This window comes from Diospyros lotus, chromosome 2, assembly GCF_014633365.1.
Source record: "Diospyros lotus cultivar Yz01 chromosome 2, ASM1463336v1, whole genome shotgun sequence".
NCBI lineage: Eukaryota > Viridiplantae > Streptophyta > Magnoliopsida > Ericales > Ebenaceae > Diospyros > Diospyros lotus.
Genome location: NC_068339.1, coordinates 3,192,091 through 3,210,469, shown reverse-complemented (window position 1 = coordinate 3,210,469; position 18,379 = coordinate 3,192,091). Strand labels below are relative to the sequence as shown.

The following is an 18,379-nucleotide window of genomic DNA, read 5'->3' as shown; positions in this document are numbered from 1 at the left end:
CACTGACAATATTCAACTTTATCATGCATTCTATACTTGTACCTTTCTCAAACGAAAGCTAAAATTTATTTGACAATAAGATTTCAAGTAACATCTCGCTTTTCTCAGCGTGAAATAATTTAGAAATTTTAAATTTTTTTTCTCAATATAAATTATTTCTCGATAATCCTGTTTATCTTCCCAGCATACTAAATAAGAATTAATAAGCGAAGATAGATAATCATCATAAATACGAAAGTTTAAAATCGAAACCTAATATGGTACATAACTAAATTCACTTAATCATAATATAAGAATCTATACCATCATATCATCAAATACTTAAATATATGGAGACTTATCTTTATAATTTGACGATTCCTCATAAATACATAATTGTACATGATCTTCAATATAGTATAATCTTCTAACTATGGCTAAAGACGTGTCGTGAATCCTCACGAATGAGCATATACTCGAATAATTCGTCGAACCCATCGGTCACGTTATCAATCATCCTTTTGCCATAGCTACAAATCCTAATTGTAACGTTTGAATATTCTAGGGGCATAACCCAATTAGAAGATGAATCTTCTAGTGATGGTTTAGAAACATGATACATGATGCAATAATATAAACAATCATATGTCTTAGTGTAACTTTCCTGACCCACTAGCCCGGCATGGAACCCTAAGCAGAATCCCGACCTGCTTTCAAGATAATCCTAACGTTATTTCATCATTTGCCCTTGAGGAATTACGGCTATACTATCGGGACGACATCCCAATCCCATGCATGAGCATCAATATGCCAATAATATTGTATCATGCAAAAATCACGACTTTCCATGTAATATGACAAAATGATCATAACTTCAATAAATATAATGTATAATGAAGCAATCATGTTATATATAGGTTCTCGGAACAAAACCACTCACCTTAGCACGAAGTTTGAAATACCTCAAAAAATATGCATCACCTTTATTTGCATGTCAATCTAAAAAATAATGCAAATCATCAAGATCCTTGGCCAAATCAATTCCTGGACAATCATTTCCAAGGAAAACATCAATAATCTAATTTTTTTCACACTTTTTCTTATTTTTTTATAGTCATAACTTCTTTCAAAATTTAAAATAAATACCTAATCAAGTAATTTATTGAATTTGTCTTCATGAAAATTCCTAAAATAACATTTATAACCTCCATAAATTTTCTTGAAATTTTCTAAAACCTTTTCCTATTTTTTTCTAATTAACTTTCCTTTCAAAAATTAAAAATAATTATTTTCTCATGTAATTTCCCAATAAAAATTCATACAATAAAACTATTCATTTTTTCCGTATTTCTGAATATTTTTTCAGAATTTTATCCATTTTATTTCTATTTTTACTCTATTTTTATTTATTTTTAATATTTAAAAATAATAAAAATTACCTCCAATCATCTTCTCTAACATCGGCACACCGAAAAATTAAACTGACTATACTATAAGATATCCTACCTTGATTCGATCATCCTGACCAAATTTGAGATTGAAACAACACTCGAAAGACCTCCTTTCGAGCAAAAATCAGTCCTGCTCTGGCGAGATTCGATTTTTCCGACGAAACTCCAATCACCCCTCAAATGAACTCCAAAATTTCTCAAAATTTTCTAAAATAATCATCACCTCATGGGAAATAAAAGCCCTATAGTTTGATGTCTCAATTTGTTCAATAACGAGGTTGATTTGAAGCTCAAATTTTGCAAAACCCTCGGCCACCATATCCTCTATTTATAGCCAAATTTAAACTTCAAAACGACATATCTCAAGCAACCCAAGGTGTAATATCCCGCATCGAGCGATAGGAAGGACATAAATAACTTATCTTGATGGGCCTACATGAACTTCTCAGGGGGTCACCTATCCTTGAACTTTCCCACCTCAAGCACGCTTAACCCGATAGTTATTTGTCTACATTCAGCCCAAAAGATATCCAACTGGTGTTGTTTCCTTCTTTACTTATCCTCAATATATACTACACTTCTCTGGGCTCTCGAGATATTACATTCTTCCCCCTTGAGCACATGACGTCCTCGTCATGTGACCTTACAACCAGTCTCAGATCTCCCCAATTTGCATGGCCGATGTGGGATTTGCCTAAGATGCCTACACGCACCCCCTTAGGGACTTAGCGTTCTCGCTGAGGTTTTCCCTACCACAGCTCTCAAAGGCTCGGGGGTTGGCTCTGATACCACCTGTAACATCCCGCATCGAGCGATAGGAAAAACATGAACAACTTATCTGGATGGGCCTACATGAACTTCCCAGGGGGTCACCCATCCTTGAACTTTCCTAGCTTAAGCATGCTTAACCTCGGTGTTCTTTGCCTACATTTAGTCCAAAAGATATCTAGCTGGTGTTGTTTCATTCCTTACTTATTCTCGATATATATTACACTTCGCTGGACTCTCAGGGTATTGTATAAGGCCTCTACTGTCTCCCCTTGCCATATATTCGTCCAAAACCCACCGAAATAGCCCTCAAAAGCTTGATTAAAGTGACTAACTTTTCGGCCACTTTCGACTAAAATTTGGCCATTTTGGTCAATACCAAGGCCGATTGTCGCCCTAGTTGTTGCCCCAAGGTCCCTCAGCCCACTCCCTCAAGTCTTCTGCTACCGAATTCGATGATGGAAAGGGTGGCAATAAGCTTGGTCTGCCATGGCAGCTTCCAAGTTTGAAATTTGCACTTTTGCCCCGTTTATTTTTACTTCTTTACTTTTTGGTCTTTTCATGACGCCCCGAAACTTTCTATAACTTCCATTGAGTCCCTCAAGCTTTGAACTCTTCATTTCATTCTCTAAGATTCTGAAAAAATGTCATTTCGACCTCCCTCTGTCAATTTAAAAAATTACACTTTGGCTTAAATCTTCGTTTTGGTCGTAAACCCTATCATTTCTTCCTAAAACCACTAAAGGGTTGGTCTACATACCGAATATGAGCCCCCTCGAGGTTCCATTGACTTCCCGGAAGTCTCCTACGATAATTCAGTTTTGCAGTCTAAATCGCAACTCCATTTTTGTTGCATCGAAAATCGTTCATGATTTGATTTCTTTCGATACCATAAATCATGCCTTTAAATACTCATTATTTCTATATCATTTTCCTTTAGTAGCTTAATTTCAGGGTACTCCCTATAGTCGATTCGATCAATTTTTCGAACTATTTAGATATCAATCTTTTTTGAATTTTTATTTTTTTAATAAAACGTTTATTTTCAAATAATCCTAATTTCTTAAGTACTACATTTCTAGGTGTAGATCACATTTTTTGTACGAGCACATTTTTTAAATTTGTTATAGTCCAACAATTTCTTGCCACGCGGATATCCCTTTGTGCTATTTCATAGATAAAGACCAACTTTCAATAACTTGGATGAAAGTGTAACTACAATACCATATAAAAATCCTACATGATATTTTCTATATTTTAAATTCTTAACTATACAATTAAATTTAAAATAAATTTTATATACCACCTTAGTTTAATTACCCTAAGTATTTAAAAAATGACACGTACCATTGTTGACAATTTGTATTGGATAACATTCAATGCCTTATGGTTACTAAATGATTATTAAATTTGTAATAAATTTTCAAAATACTCCTTATTTCTCCCTATAGACTCTTTATATTGTAACAAAAAAATAATCAGTTATTATCGATGTTAAGTGATGATAGATAAGAAATAAGTCATCGCTAGTAATAGCTTTTTTTTCATAGAATAAGTCAGAAAAAAATATAATAATTTATTATAAATAGAGTTTGCTTTTTGTTATAAAGAGAGTTAATTTGTAATTAAATAAATTATAATAAAACTAAGCATACCAAATAATTTTGATAGGCTTTATGATAATGTCACAAACCCAATCATTCTACAAAATCACACTACCATTGTTAGGATAGTCTATTGGTTCAAGAATTTTATTTTATTTTTTATATGTCTCTAGTTCAAAATTCAAACCTTTAACTTGCATGATTTGTGAAATAATTTTAGATTCATAATATAAAAATGAGCGGGAATATAATATCTGACACTAGGTATTACCGTCAAATTAAGATAGTATCCTTGCGTTTTCAATAATAATTATAATTTAAAAAAATATTTTATAAAAAAAAATATTATTATCAAGTTTAAAAGAAATTGCAATGGAGGTCGGCCACTCACTTCATTCTCAATTTACTGTAAGAAACAAAAAAAAAAAAGGAACAAATTCAGAAATAAGCGCGGGGGAAGGGGACGATGGCACTGCCTCTTGCTTACTCAGCCTGGATAAAGAACCAATCTTGGGGTTTATGGTGGAAGGGGTGATGACTGATGACTGAGAGGACCAAACGTGCACTTCTCAATTGGGAAGGCTGCCGCTTCGCACTTGCAGTATTTAGAGAAGATTGCCTGATAAAGCACAGGAAATATCTTCATCTTAGGCGGTGGATGTATCGGCGGCTTCGGAAGATGGGGCAGAAGGTCTTTCATGCTTCCTCTTCCTCTTCATCTTCTTCCAAGATTCAAGCACTGTACGAGCTCTGCAAGCAGAATTTCACACCCTCGGGAACTCCTCCTCCATCTCCTGAAGTCATCCAGAAGCTCCGCTCTCTCATGGGTAATTGCCTTTTCTTACCCTATTTTCCCCCCCCCCCCCCTCTCTCTCTCTCTATATATATATATATATATATGTTCAGGCTTCTCGCTTAAGTAATGGCTGATTTCGAAATTGAGTAGTTCTTCTCCGGGTGTGTAAAATTATGTGATTTTTATTGTGGGTTTGTTCTGATTTGTGCTGAAACCAAGAAATCTAGTTCGAGTTAAGACTTTAAGAAGTTGGTGTCAGTTTAACATAAAGTCAGATTCTATTCATGCAATTTGGAGGAATTTGATATGAACCTTTTTTGTGTGATGTCAAGTACTCAATTTGTACAAGTTTGTTATGTGTCAGTTTGTGCATATTTGGGAAATAGGATGGATGTGGAATTTGGTATTCATGGGCAAACCTATTGATGTAAAGCTAAATTTGCTTTGTCTGATTGTTTAAATAGGAATGTACCTGCCTTCCTTTTTTTATTGCAGTTACAAAGTCACCTATGAGGTTGTTTGATGAGGTTTCCTCCATCTCAACTACCTACCTTTAAAAATCAATAGTGTGTATAGAAGACAACTTTACACACTGACATAAAGATTTGATCAGAGCCCGATACTAGACAACACGACAATGACGTGGATGTCTTTGGTGTTTTTGTTTTAGCGATGACGGGTATAGACAGAAACGCGCATTGTCAAATGTTAAGATTCATCTGACATAAAGATTTGATCAGAGCTCTCTTGTTGAATTGCTCATTCAATTTGTATTCTCAATAGAACCCTCATATTTCTGCTGATACAGAGGTGCTGACAAGGGGTGATTTGGACATTTCATCCCTCAACTCAACACCCCTTGTCGACACCTCTCTGTTTGTAGAAATTTTATTTTGATTCTCAATATTATGCCTTGAAAAGGACTTGATCCTCCACACTCTTTAGGATGAGATTTTGAGTCTTTCACGTATACCATTTCACAACAAGGCATCTTGGAAGTGATTTGTATTCTACGAATATGATATCTATCTAGTGTGATATATGGATCCTATGGAATAGATGACAAAGGTGGATAATTCCCGAGTATTGCTGCAAATGCATACTTGAGAAGGCCATTTTCATGCATCCCCTTTCATGCATCCCCACTATTACCTGTTATAAATAGAATGGGATTTGGATGATTTTGGCACATACTATGGGCCTAGGAAAGTAGACTCTCAATGAAAGAGTGAAATAATTTATTAAATATGTATAATTTAGATAATATATAGGAGAATAGAAAGGGTCTAAAAGATCAAACCTTCTGGTGTAACTAATTTGAAAGTGACTATTAAAATGATTAATTGGTGATGATATTTTTTATCATGTGATTAGTAACCGTATGTATCAATCTAAGGATTTGACCATTATATGATGCCCATATATCACCGACTCACCATTATTAGCAACCACATCAAATTGAAAACAATTCTTAACGTTTAGATCTGAAGGAATTAAGACTTGTTGTACCCTATGAGAATAAGTAATGGTGGAAGGTTATTTATAAAAAATAAAGTCCTGGATGGAAGGTGCTAATCCAATTTTAGGGCCCAATATGCACACCATGCCCACTTTTGGAAAATTGAAAACAGTATTTTTATTAGTTGAAGACAAGTCTGAACTCTGAAACATGAAACAATTAAGGTGGTTCATGCACTATGAGAATCAAATGAAAATAATGGAAAGTGGTATTTCAGTTTTTGGACTCAAGTTTCATGAAATGCCATCCATTTAAGATGAGCACCTCTCCTCAACAGAATTCATAACAGTATCCCCTCTACCAGCACTGTTGGATTACAACACATACCACAACATTCTATTCCCAACTTATTTTGTGGATGTTCACTATAGCTTATAAAGCTTATTTGTGGCTGGTATTTATCAAGCAAAGAAAAATTATGTTGATGTCCGGCTTTCCTTAGTTTTAGGGATATTGGGCAACTCTTTTTTTCCACCTTTTTGTTTCTGTAAATACTCTGTCAAAATAGAATTTTCCATCTCATATAATATTAATGTCTTAAAACACATTCCTGTTTTAGTAGTTATGTTGATGCACATTTTACCACACCACAGCTGTACAAGTCTGTGCAATCATTTTTGCTGTCAAAAATCCTTGGCTTCAAATTTCGTATTGTGCTTAAACCTATTATAGATAAATCATGAAGCGCAGAATGTCAAGAAAGAGATCTTGTTTTCCGGTACTTGGTTTGGGTAGATAAAAATGAATTGTTAACAGGAGGCATTGATTTACATCTTTCTTCCCAAGTGTTTTCAAGATCATATTTGAGTATATAATTTTGTCTCAATTTGCCTATTTGTTTGCTTCTTCAGAGTGACCAGACCAAGTCAAAACTGGAGGCACGCGAAACTGCCAAGTTATTTTGAGTGGCCACATTCCTTATAACATTAAATTGTCAATTTCTCCTACATTTTTCAAGTTCCTCCGACCTTCATTCTTGAAATGATAGTTAGACCAATTTAAATTAGAATTCATCCCTTCTATTGCTTTGTTTATAAAACTAGTAAAAGGATACTGTGAGTAGAAAAACTAATGGATATATATACATGATTCCAATAATACATGTAGCCTGCCTTGGCTTCTTCGCCAACCTCACCTGGAAGGTTGAGAAGCATACCTTCTTATCCAGCTTGAACTGATGCTCCTCAGTACCCCTTTTCATTCTTTTTCAATCATCCATTTTTTGTAATCCTTTCACGGTACCATGATTTTTAGAGAAGTATCAGAGTCTTGTGCATTTCTTCCAATTATGCTTCAGATATATTATTGATCATTATCTTTCTGCAGACACAATTACTCCAGCTGATGTTGGGCTCACAGAGGATATTAGAGACGATGGTCATGGAAGTTTTGGACTTAACCAATTTAATAGAGCAGGCCCATGGGTTAAGCCAATAACTTATTTGGATATACATGAATGTGATAGTTTTACGGTAAGGTCTTCCATCTTATAAATAATCCCAATGAAAGATATTTAGATGTGCAGAAAATACACTAAACTGTATCTTTATGGAATGCTTGTTTCTTATGAACGATTTGAACTGCCACCTTAGAAACCCTTCAAGGAAAAAAAAAATGTTTTAAGTTGTCGTACTTTGTCATCATTGTATTCTTCTTATAATATTATAACTGCATTAAAGACTCATACTTTTCATCTGTTCTCTCTATGTTTCTTCTGATGCTTCCTGTTGTTTCCTCCTCTTTGCTATTGAATTCCCTGGCTTATTTTGAATCATGACATATACTTTTCCAAACACCACTGATATCCTTCTAAAGATGGACGTGATCTGTTGCATAATTAAGGCCTGTATCTGGGATACTTTGATTTGACTGGTTATAACATCATTGCTGTGTGCTTTTCCTGAAGTTAACTGGAATTGTTGTATGCAAACAATATAGACTACTTGAACATCTTGTAGTTAATCTTCTATGAGGCATTGTCATTTACTTTCCTATAATCTGTTTTTGATAGCTTGAAATCTGATGAAAAGGGATAAAAATTTGGAATTCGTCAAGGTTTGGTTTTGAGATCCTATTTGACTTGGAGGATATTGGAAACTCATTCTCTTTCTAATTGCATTATAACTTCTCACCAGCAGAAAGGAAAAAAAGAGTTGGAATTATTGCACAGCATATAGGCAGTACATTCAGAGAATTAAGAACGATCAGGTTATAGCTAAGCAAAATCACGGCAAGAGAAGTTTAGGTTAGATAGACTTGTGTCAGCCTGACTCTTCCCTTCTAGAACCTGTCCTGATTATATGTTTCCACAATCCATTTGTCTGTAGATTAAAGTTAAAAGCATGGAGTATCATTACTTCATCCTGCTGTTGCCATCATATAGCTAATAAACTGTGGACGTTAGCCCAAAGATAAGAAATCCCCAAAAGAGATATGCTTGGCCTAATTTGTGATCTTATGAGACTGCAATAAGAATTGTTGCATCTAAAATTGCGATTCATGTTCTTGAACTTTCCTACTATAAAGTGAGATGATAAAAATCAGACATCATGATGAACCATACATATCCACAGTCAAAATCAGTAACTTAAAGTCTTAAACTATATATATGTGGGACTCATAAATTCAACACTGCTGATCTTTAAAGTTAATTCTCTTAGTTTCCCTGATTTTAGAAAAAAATTCAACATGTTCTGAAGCAGACTGCTTTCTTGCAGATGTGTGTATTTTGCTTTCCAACTTCTTCTGTTATTCCGCTCCATGACCATCCTGGGATGACTGTCTTGAGCAAAGTTCTGTATGGCTCCTTGCATGTAAAAGCTTATGATTGGGTCGAACCGGCTCAAATACAGAGAAGCACTGCACCAAGTAATTCACCAGGTCTGATCTTGGGCTCGTTCTGAAACTGACTTGACTTAAAAAATTCACTTGAGTAGTAAAACAGCCCCTAAGACATATGGCCTTAGAGCCCCTATGTTAAAATAATCCAATTGGGTGGGGAGGGATGTATGTATGCTAAGAAAGTGAAAATTATATCAGCTAGATACAAAGAACTAGTTTCTTTACAAAAGAATTACCATACCTACCTGATAATCTGAACAAATGGAGATTTCATGAGTTCATACCATGAGGAGGATGATGCATTTGGGTCTTCGTACTGAAAGAAAGTTAGAACCATATCAGATTCTACAATCATTTCCTCACTTGAGTAGTAAATGCCAAATATCCAAAAATGCAAGTCAAATTTTTGTCAGTACTTTTTTTTTTTTTTTCCCTTGCTGATATAACCATTAAATTCAGAATATTTTCCATCGTTCAGGACTGATGAACCAATATGCAGGGAGAAAACTAACCAAGCCTAGCCTAGAGCACACCTCTTACTAAAAATTGAATAAATAAATCGAAGAAGAAGATGAAGAAGAGAAGAGTGGCTCAGGTTTATATTTTAGTTCATTATTATTTACAAAACCCACATCCCTATACTTTTTTGTTTCAGGATTGTTCTTAACAGTTTCGTATTTTTACAATGATTTTCAGCAACCCCCTGATAAATGAAGGATAATTTGGGGGCAAATGGACTATCCCCATTAATGACGTTACCTTGGTACTTGTACTTGGGTAAATTGAATAAGTACGTACTTAAAGTGGGCAAACTTCAAAAAGATGTTAGAGAACTTGCCATCTCTAATCTCTCATTGTGGATTAAGATATTAATTCTATTTAACTGTTCTCCCAAACTTCTATTTCCCCAAAACATTAACGTCAAAAAATCTGGATTTGGATGGCCTTGCATTCACATTGACCAGATTTTAAATTATAAATGTATCGGGTAAATGGCATGCCCCAGACACACCTTGGCTGTTAACTTGTACAAGTACAGGCATTTTGGTGTCGATCAATTTATTCTTTGTTAATTTCTTGTTTCTTCAAGTCTAGACTGCACGCATTCTCAAACTTCTTGCCCACTTAATCCATGGTGCTCATGTGCATTTAGCATGAGAAGTTGTGAGGAGCCATAGTCTGATAGAAGTTAATAGGCAGCACTAGATAGAGCTATACATATGTGATGAAATGGGACACGCATTGCCAAGTTTAATTCATGTGGGTGGGGGAGTTTGGTTGATTTTGTGGCTATTCAGGTGCTTAATTATGCACAGATCATTCATATATACTTCTTTGAAATTCAGAAGATAGGTCACTCACCAGGTTACTTCATTCTTCTTACTTTCTTTCAGTGTTTTGAAATTTTGATCATGCAAGTTTTATGATATGCCTTCGTTTGGCAGTGAGGTTGGCAAAGTTGGCTGCTGATAAAGTTGTAACGGCACCCTGTGAAACCCAAGTTTTGTACCCGAAGATTGGAGGGAATCTGCATTGTTTTACGGCAGTTGCTCCTTGTGCTGTGCTGGATGTCCTCACGCCTCCTTATAACAATGCTGCAGGGCGGACTTGTACTTACTACCATGACTACCCTTATTCCGGCTTCTGTAAGTCTTTTTGATTTCTTGCTATTTCTGCATATAAAGGAACGAACTTAGCTGGAATAAGACCATTTAAAGGTTTTCAAAGGCCAATAATGATCTGGTCTCCATTATTGAATTTTGCTATACTACAGCAGCTGTGGGAAATGAAGATGAGCCAAGGGATGGGAATGAAGAGGAGTATGCATGGCTTGCCCCACTACCAGGGCCAAAAGATTTCTATACCATCCCGAGGAAGTATCGTGGCCCAGCTATTGAAGTTTAACTTTGGTCATGTAGGTTGGTGATCAAACTTGTGTTGTCATCAATGCAAATCAAGCTTCGAGTCCTCACAAGTCGTTTTCATCGCATGCTCTCAGCAACTAGAGACCTGGTTCGAATCTACAGTCTCATGTTTTATTCTCCTAAAACAGTTCTCTGAAATTTTGTTGTGTAAGGAGTTTTTGTTCTGTTTTTTCGTTGTTCTTTTATTTATACCTATATGGGGACGTCAAAACACCGCAGATGTATCAAAAAGCCTTCTTTTCAATACGTACGTCAAAATGCCTAAATAATGTGCAGGTTGCCGCATGGTGAGGTGGGCATCTTCAGTCACAGGGCACCCCAACTCGAATATGTGATGTTCTAGTGGAGCAATCCTAACGTTTCACAACTTATATTGAAATCTAATTCAAGATTCAAGAAACACTTATATTGAAAAGCCAACAGAAGTTACAACTTACAAATGTAGAGGTTTCAGATTGGAGGTGAGAATCCTATTCACCAACTCCGCCTAAAACGACTATCTTTATTCAATGACAACATAATAAGACGAGCTCTCTAATGCCTAACCATTCAGAACAATTACTTTTTGAAGATGTCACGGCCGAATGAATTTACAACAAGGATCTTGGTTTTACTCATAGCTCAAAACAATTTATTTCGTGCTGAGAACCGGATCCATTCCTTGTTATTTCCAACAAAAAGTGTTGGATGTAGTCTATCCTCCTCAAGGTGATCTGAAAGCTTCACCGGCATAACGGACATTTCCAAGTTCCTCTTCGATACGTAGAAGCTGCAACAAAACAGAGAGATTGTGAATTTGTAATGGTTTCAAATTAGTTGCTTTATTTTAACTAACCAACAGATAAAACAGGAAAAATGTCGAGCCAGACCTGTCGGATGGGGAGGAGTTGGAGATAAGGGACTCAAATTGAAATATTAGAGAGCGTGTTCGGGGATTCATTTTAACAGTTCTAAAGGAAACGGAGTTGGTAGGAGATGGGAGGTTGGGCTATCCATTCAATAGCTTTATTAACAACAATCTCAACAAGCATTTAACCAAGGACGAAAGCACAAGCTCTTTGCAGTATCAGCTCGATAGTCAGATTGATAATCTCAACCCTTGAACCTTAATATACATTTTAACCCAATCCCAAATGGGTCGAGCTTTTAGGTACCTTCATATGTATTTATTTCTTGCTTTGCTCGCAGCTTTGCATTCTGTACCATGTAATTGCAAATCTGAGCAAGGCATCTTTAGGCCTGCTCCCTGATGCCTTAAGCTTCCAGACATCTTGGTCACAGGAATGAATCATCTATAACGACTATGGTGTTTGGTCGAAACTGATATCCCTCAAACTAGTGCATCAGTATAAACAATTTAATTAGCTCTGCTGAAGGTGCGCTTATTATTATTATTTTTTTGAGTTATCCAGTAAAAGCATCTCTTGAGCTCATGAGAGAGAGAGAGAGAGAGAGTCAAACGCTTCAAGTGGCAGAAAAGAAAAGGGATCTATCTCTACCTGATTATATTTGGCCAACCGCTCACTTCGGCAAGGAGCTCCTGTTTTGATCTGCAAGGTAAAACATACAACTGTTAACTGAAAATCTTGTGAACTGAGCAGGCATGTAGCAGAGGTTAGGGATGCAGCTGCCAAAACCTGTCCACTAGCCAACCCAACAGAAAGATCTGCAATGAAGTTATCCTCTGTTTCACCACTTCGATGGCTGACCATCACACCCCATCCAGCAGCCTTTGAGTCAAGAGCTGCTTGAATAGATTCAGTTACTGTCCCAATCTGGTTTACCTGCATTTTTCAATCAATAATGACGAGTCATCAATTATGGAAAGAACTATGTGCACAACTTCAAAAAGATAGACACATCTTTATAACATGCATTTTGCCCCCTGATTTCTGAATATCGAATGAAGTTTATTCAAGCTCCATTTGACCATCCAAATAGAGCAGTGAGTTTTTCAATAGGAAGAATTATATACGGTGTATGGAGAAACATTCACTAGACAGTTAACCGTTTACAACCCAAAGTCTCCGTGGAAATAACCTTTTCCTCCTGTCCATAACCTCGTATAAATCACCACTAAAATAGCAAATCAACCAAAGCCAAATGGCAAATTGTCTGGCATCAGGTTAAAGGACTACCAAGCCACTGGCCACTGATTAGTGTGGGTCAAATAATAAATACCCATGCAATTTCACAATACTTTGAACCAACTGTCATGCACTACAGCTCAACCAATTCTTGGCTGATGATTCCCAGGATAGGCTAATGAATAAAGAAGGTGACCAGGAACTGGCATGGAACAGAACCATAAACTTTCAAAATGGCTAACAACCTAAATCAAACAATCGAAATTGAGAAACAGCTTAACATGATTTGAATTTTTGGGGTAATAACATGTGGAAGGCGTAATTGATATCTCAACATGATGTGGATGGAAAAATATAAAGAAGTCGAAGAATGTAAGGCATCAAGCACAAGAAATGTTTATGTAGCAAAACCATTTAAGTGAAAGTATATGAAAGGTTGGCTATTGATAAAAACTCTTGCCTTCAATAGTAAACCGTTGCAAGCCTCCTTCTGAATGGCCTCAGCTATTCTCTTCGGATTTGTTACCAACAAGTCATCACCCACAAGTTGGATATCAACTGAAGACTGTAAAGAAGCCCAAGAGCTCCAATCATCTTGGTCAAAGGGATCTTCAATGGAGACAATAGGGAAATCCTTGACAAAATCCTTGTATAGTTCACAGAGGCTTTGAGCTGTAAGCACATGAGCACCATCATTGGGCTGTTTCTTGAAATTGAGATCATATTTCCCATCCTTGGTTAAGAACTCTGAAGCTGCAACATCCATGCCTATTTTCACCTGTGGGATTCATATCTAGTCAGCAATCTTCTGAAGGACAAACAACTTGCGATTCAGAGGAAGAAGAAGAAACATTGATGACCCTACCTTCCCTGTGTAACCGGCCTTTTCAATTGCATCTATGAGCAATACCAATCCTTCCCTATTATCCTGAACATTAGGAGCAAATCCACCCTCATCTCCCACATTGCATGCGTCTTGTCCATATTTTGCTTTGATAATTCCCTTCAGCGTGTGATAAACTGTTCAGTGAAATAAGAAAGACTGTCTGTCATCTCAGAACTGGTATTATCAACCATTGACATACTAAAAAATTATTATATGAACGCATGCAAAGCCCTTCAATTACACATCAATCTAAAAAGGTTGGGAGCAGCAATATTGGGCAATTGAAAAATTATATAAATAGTACATCTAGGTCAGATGGTTAGAATTTAAATACCAACATATGTAGTTCAATTACCTTCACTACCCATGCGAAGAGCCTCTGCAAATGAGGTTGCTCCTACTGGTAATATCATGAATTCTTGCATGGCAAGACTATTACCAGCATGGCTGCCACCATTTATCACATTGAAAGCTGGAACCGGCATAACAAGCTCCCCAGTTCCAGATAATTCCTGGATGTGCCTGTAAAGAGGCATACCCTTTGCTCCTGCACCAGCTCTGCACACACTCAGAGAAACTCCTAGTATCGCATTAGCCCCCAGCTTTGACTTATTTGGGGTTCCGTCAAGTTCCAGCATAAATGCATCAACTTCTGCTTGATTCCTTTTTGATTTATGCAAAGAAAGGCCAAAAAAGAAACGTGGGGATTAGATATTATAACAATACAACATCTACATAAAAGTAAAGAAAAAATTGATAAATTTAAAAGTAGATAATGCTGCAATCTCTATATGAAATATAGAGAGTGTTGACAGGATAACAAACTTCACTAGATGTTCAGATAAACACTGCCTATAAGGTGTTCTTTTGTGTTGCATACCATGTCTAAATCAATAATGGAAGGCTTTACAGATAAATGCAAAAGGTGAACTACATTCGATAAAAAATATATTTCTGGTTTCCATTCACTTCTGCAATGAAACTTATGTCATCCAAATCTAAAACAACAGAAGTAAGTTACTCTGTCAACAACTGTGATCCAAAGAATATGATGTCGTTGCTATTCTCCAATAACTCAATTTAGAACAAGGTGAGTGTTCAGTTTATTGTATAGATTTGAACAAGAATTCAACATTTTATTCCACACCAACCAAAATTTACATGACTTGATGACAAAGATTGTTGCAAGAAAAAAGTTTGAGCTCCTTCTTGAGCTATGCAGCAACATGACCAATATAGACTCTTTAAGTTTAGAATCGGAGTTGGTATCCCCCCCTCCAACGGGTATCAAGAACAGATTTGTAGAATAGTTTATATTGAAATTCATGTCGAATCAAGGAAGTTGAACAAGATACAGCTGTTTGCATAAGTACCTTTTGTATCAGGAGAGAACAAGATACAGGTCGATTTTACAGCTCAAACGAGACTCAAGTTGACATCTCATAGATGAACTGCTAAAACACGCTTCATTAAAACGCAGAACACATTCCTTAGCCAAAAACATCACTTTAATAGGTCATTCAGGAAGCTAGAATACAAAAATCCTAATACTACTACAAATTTATAGCACTAAACCACAGAATGCTTAAAACACTTGAAAACCTCCAAAGAAATGCAGTTAATTTTGAAATTGCAGTACCTGACATCAATGCCAATGAGTTTGGGGGCCAAAATCTCATTAATGTTTCTGACGGCATTGAGCACGCCTTTACCTCCATAGACGCCCTTGTCACCATCTCTGAGCTCCAAGGCCTCGTAGATCCCGGTGGAGGCCCCGCTGGGAACAGCAGATCGATAGAGATCATCCGTAACAAGATCAACTTCCACCGTCGGATTGCCCCTGCTGTCTATGATCTGCCTGGCCTTCAACGACTTCACCTTGCACTCCTTCGCCACCTTCACCGACGGAGCCGCCGTGGCAACCGAGCACCGGACGGCCGACTTTCCGGACTTCAGCGACTGGATTGAAGGCAGTGAAGATGAAGAGGACTTGAGCTTGGTGGAGAGGAAGGGCTTAGAGAGTGGCGTCGAAGCCAATGCCATTTCTGATTACTTTTAGAGACAGAGAGAGAGGAGAGAGAGATGGGGAAAGTGGGGCTAGGGTTTTGGGCGTTTATATAGGGAGGGGGTTGGTGTGGGAAACGCCGCCCGGTGGCGATGATACCAAACCAAACCAGCGCAGCGGCTTTTGGCGGTGGTTGGAAGGACGTTACGACTCAAGTCAAGTAGGTGTGCATGTGCAAGCTTTGCCGGTTATGCGGGCCCATCTGCTATTTTTTTAAACTTCGAGGGCCCATCTTGAGAAGAAACTGGTTCAGGTGTCGCCTTGTCGATTCTGTCTCAACTGGGCTTCTATCTATTTGGACCAAAATCCCAAGCCCAGTTCACTCCAAGACCAAAATGGCATTTCGGTAGATATTTCCAACATGAGGGGTAAACATGGTGCCACAGGCTTCAAATCTATGAGCAAACATGCTTCTGGACCAGAAGTTTGGTTATTATGTCCCAAATCACAGGTCAAGTGGTTAGATTACGATAATTTAATATTCGCATTAGTAGGTCGTGAATTTAATTTTTTATTTTGTGTAGTGAAACAAAATATTTGTTTATAATTTATTTTTTTTGTCAAAATCAAAAGCAAGAACGACTGAAGTTGCGTGCTCACTCATCCCAAGTTTGGTAATTGTGAGAAGGCTAGACCTTAATTAAATTCTAAATAATTTATCACTCATTATATAAAATAATATTAACTAATATAAAATGAAATAATTTAATGAAATGCTAAGGTGAATTTTGGTCATGGACAAATGTGAAAAATATTTATACTTTTGTGTATGCCAAATTAAATTAAGCTCAAATATTAAAACAGAAAACGGTTTAAATGATTATTACTAATTTCCTTTTAAACAAACATCCAAACGCAATCCAAACCAATTCAAAGCCTAAAATGGCATTTACGTAAATATCCCCAACATGGGAGGCAAGCTTTAACCCTTCAATCCCACGTCCAACTATTTACCACCGATTGCTACGTTGTTTCTTCTTCGCTCTCACCATTTCCTCGCTGTCTTTCGTCTCTGCAACAATATTTCCTCAAACATATACACACACACATATAGATATGTATATAGATATAGATATACATATATATATGTATATCAACACCATCTTCATCGTCGCTGTCATCAGATCTCTGTAGAGGGTCCAGAGATCTCTTGTTTGATCTCAAATTATAGTTAATTAACCCTAATAATTGAGATCATGGTTCGTCTGAGCAATGGCTTCGTCGTCTTCATCAACGTTATCGGCATTCTCCTATCTCTGGCCGTCATCGCCTCGTCGCTCTGGTTCTACCTCAACCACGCCACTCCCTGCCAGAAGCTTCTCGAGAGGCCGCTCCTGATCCTGGGCTTGTCCCTTCTGGTGATCTCCGTCCTGGGATTGGTCGGCGCCGGCTGCCGGAACCAGTTCTTCCTGTGGATATACCTCTCCGCGTTGTTCCTGCTGATCTTGGGGCTGATCGGGTTCACCATCTTCGCGATCATCGTGACGAACAAGGGCGTGGGGAAGGCGATTTCCCGGAAAGGGTTCAAGGAGTACCGGCTGGCAGACTACTCGAATTGGCTGCAGGATCATGTGGTGAATCACAAGAACTGGGAAGATATTAGGAGCTGTTTGGTTGATGCCGGAGTTTGCTCCGATCTCGGAGCAGACCCTCATTATAAGGACACCCAAGCTGATTTCATGAACCGAGGCTTGAGTTCTGTCCAGGTATTTATATTTTTACTCTCAGCTCTACCTGTTTAATTATGTTTTTAGCAAACATATGCTTGCATTTATACCATCTTAGCACCTAATGCGTACGTAGGATTCTCACTCTAATAAAGGGTGATTTGTGCGTACAAGAGATAAGTACCATTTACCATTGATGCGGTCTCGTAGGAGACGAAGTCAAAGACAGACAGAACTAAGGTCTTTACACATATATATTGTGGTGTTGCAGTCGGGTTGCTGCAAGCCGCCGACATACTGCAAGTTGCAGTTCAAGAACGCCACGTTTTGGACGATGCCGAAGGCGGGGCCAGCAGTTCCGGACAGCGATTGCCAGACATGGAGCAACAACCAACAGGCGCTCTGCTACGATTGCAAGTCATGCAAGGCCGGAGTTCTGGCCAACATCAAGCAAAAGTGGAGATACTTGGCTCTCTTCAATACCGGCACCATCGTTGTGGTGGTGGTCGTCTACTCCATCGGCTGCTATGCCCTCCGGCACAACATCGGTTCCCGGCGGCCCTACAGTGCTTACAACTACAAAGGCTACCCTTGATTGAATGGTATGGTGATCATGAATGACGATAAATGGGTCAAAAATTAAAATCGATAGTGTTTCATATTTCATCGTGTTCATTACGGGACACTCTTTATCTGTACTTTTGTTCGTTTGAGATTCTTTTTGCTTTCATGGTAGCTAGATAGAAATCTCATATCAAACCCAAGTTTGTTTCAGATACTTAATTAGTCGG

General features: G+C 37.5%; 3 protein-coding genes across 4 annotated transcripts; 2 read left to right on the top strand and 1 right to left on the bottom strand.

The window, feature by feature from the left end:
• Positions 1-4,220: 4,220 nt before the first annotated feature.
• On the top strand, positions 4,221-11,133 carry LOC127795263 (plant cysteine oxidase 3). 2 transcript variants are annotated; one of them, XM_052326834.1, is made up of 5 exons: positions 4,221-4,629; positions 7,444-7,589; positions 8,835-8,997; positions 10,404-10,604; positions 10,736-11,133. In XM_052326834.1, the coding sequence occupies exons 1-5, from the start codon at positions 4,344-4,346 to the stop codon at positions 10,861-10,863; spliced, it is 924 nt and encodes a 307-aa protein (XP_052182794.1). In that variant the 5' UTR covers positions 4,221-4,343; the 3' UTR covers positions 10,864-11,133. The 2 variants fall into 2 exon arrangements, with proteins under 2 accessions (XP_052182794.1, XP_052182793.1); XM_052326833.1 differs by having other exon boundaries at positions 4,224-4,629; positions 10,733-11,133.
• A 134-nt stretch (positions 11,134-11,267) lies between these two features.
• LOC127795261 (enolase 1, chloroplastic) lies at positions 11,268-16,121 on the bottom strand. The gene is made up of 7 exons (XM_052326832.1): positions 15,496-16,121; positions 14,212-14,519; positions 13,836-13,990; positions 13,431-13,748; positions 12,521-12,667; positions 12,383-12,433; positions 11,268-11,652 (listed from the first exon to the last, which is right to left on the bottom strand). Exons 1-7 carry the CDS (start codon positions 15,897-15,899, stop codon positions 11,587-11,589), a joined length of 1,449 nt encoding a protein of 482 aa, XP_052182792.1. The 5' UTR covers positions 15,900-16,121; the 3' UTR covers positions 11,268-11,586.
• Positions 16,122-16,847: 726 nt separating this feature from the next.
• LOC127794231 (tetraspanin-8-like) lies at positions 16,848-18,183 on the top strand. The gene is made up of 2 exons (XM_052325176.1): positions 16,848-17,627; positions 17,860-18,183. The coding sequence occupies exons 1-2, from the start codon at positions 17,118-17,120 to the stop codon at positions 18,181-18,183; spliced, it is 834 nt and encodes a 277-aa protein (XP_052181136.1). The 5' UTR covers positions 16,848-17,117.
• The last annotated feature ends 196 nt before the right edge of the window (positions 18,184-18,379 follow it).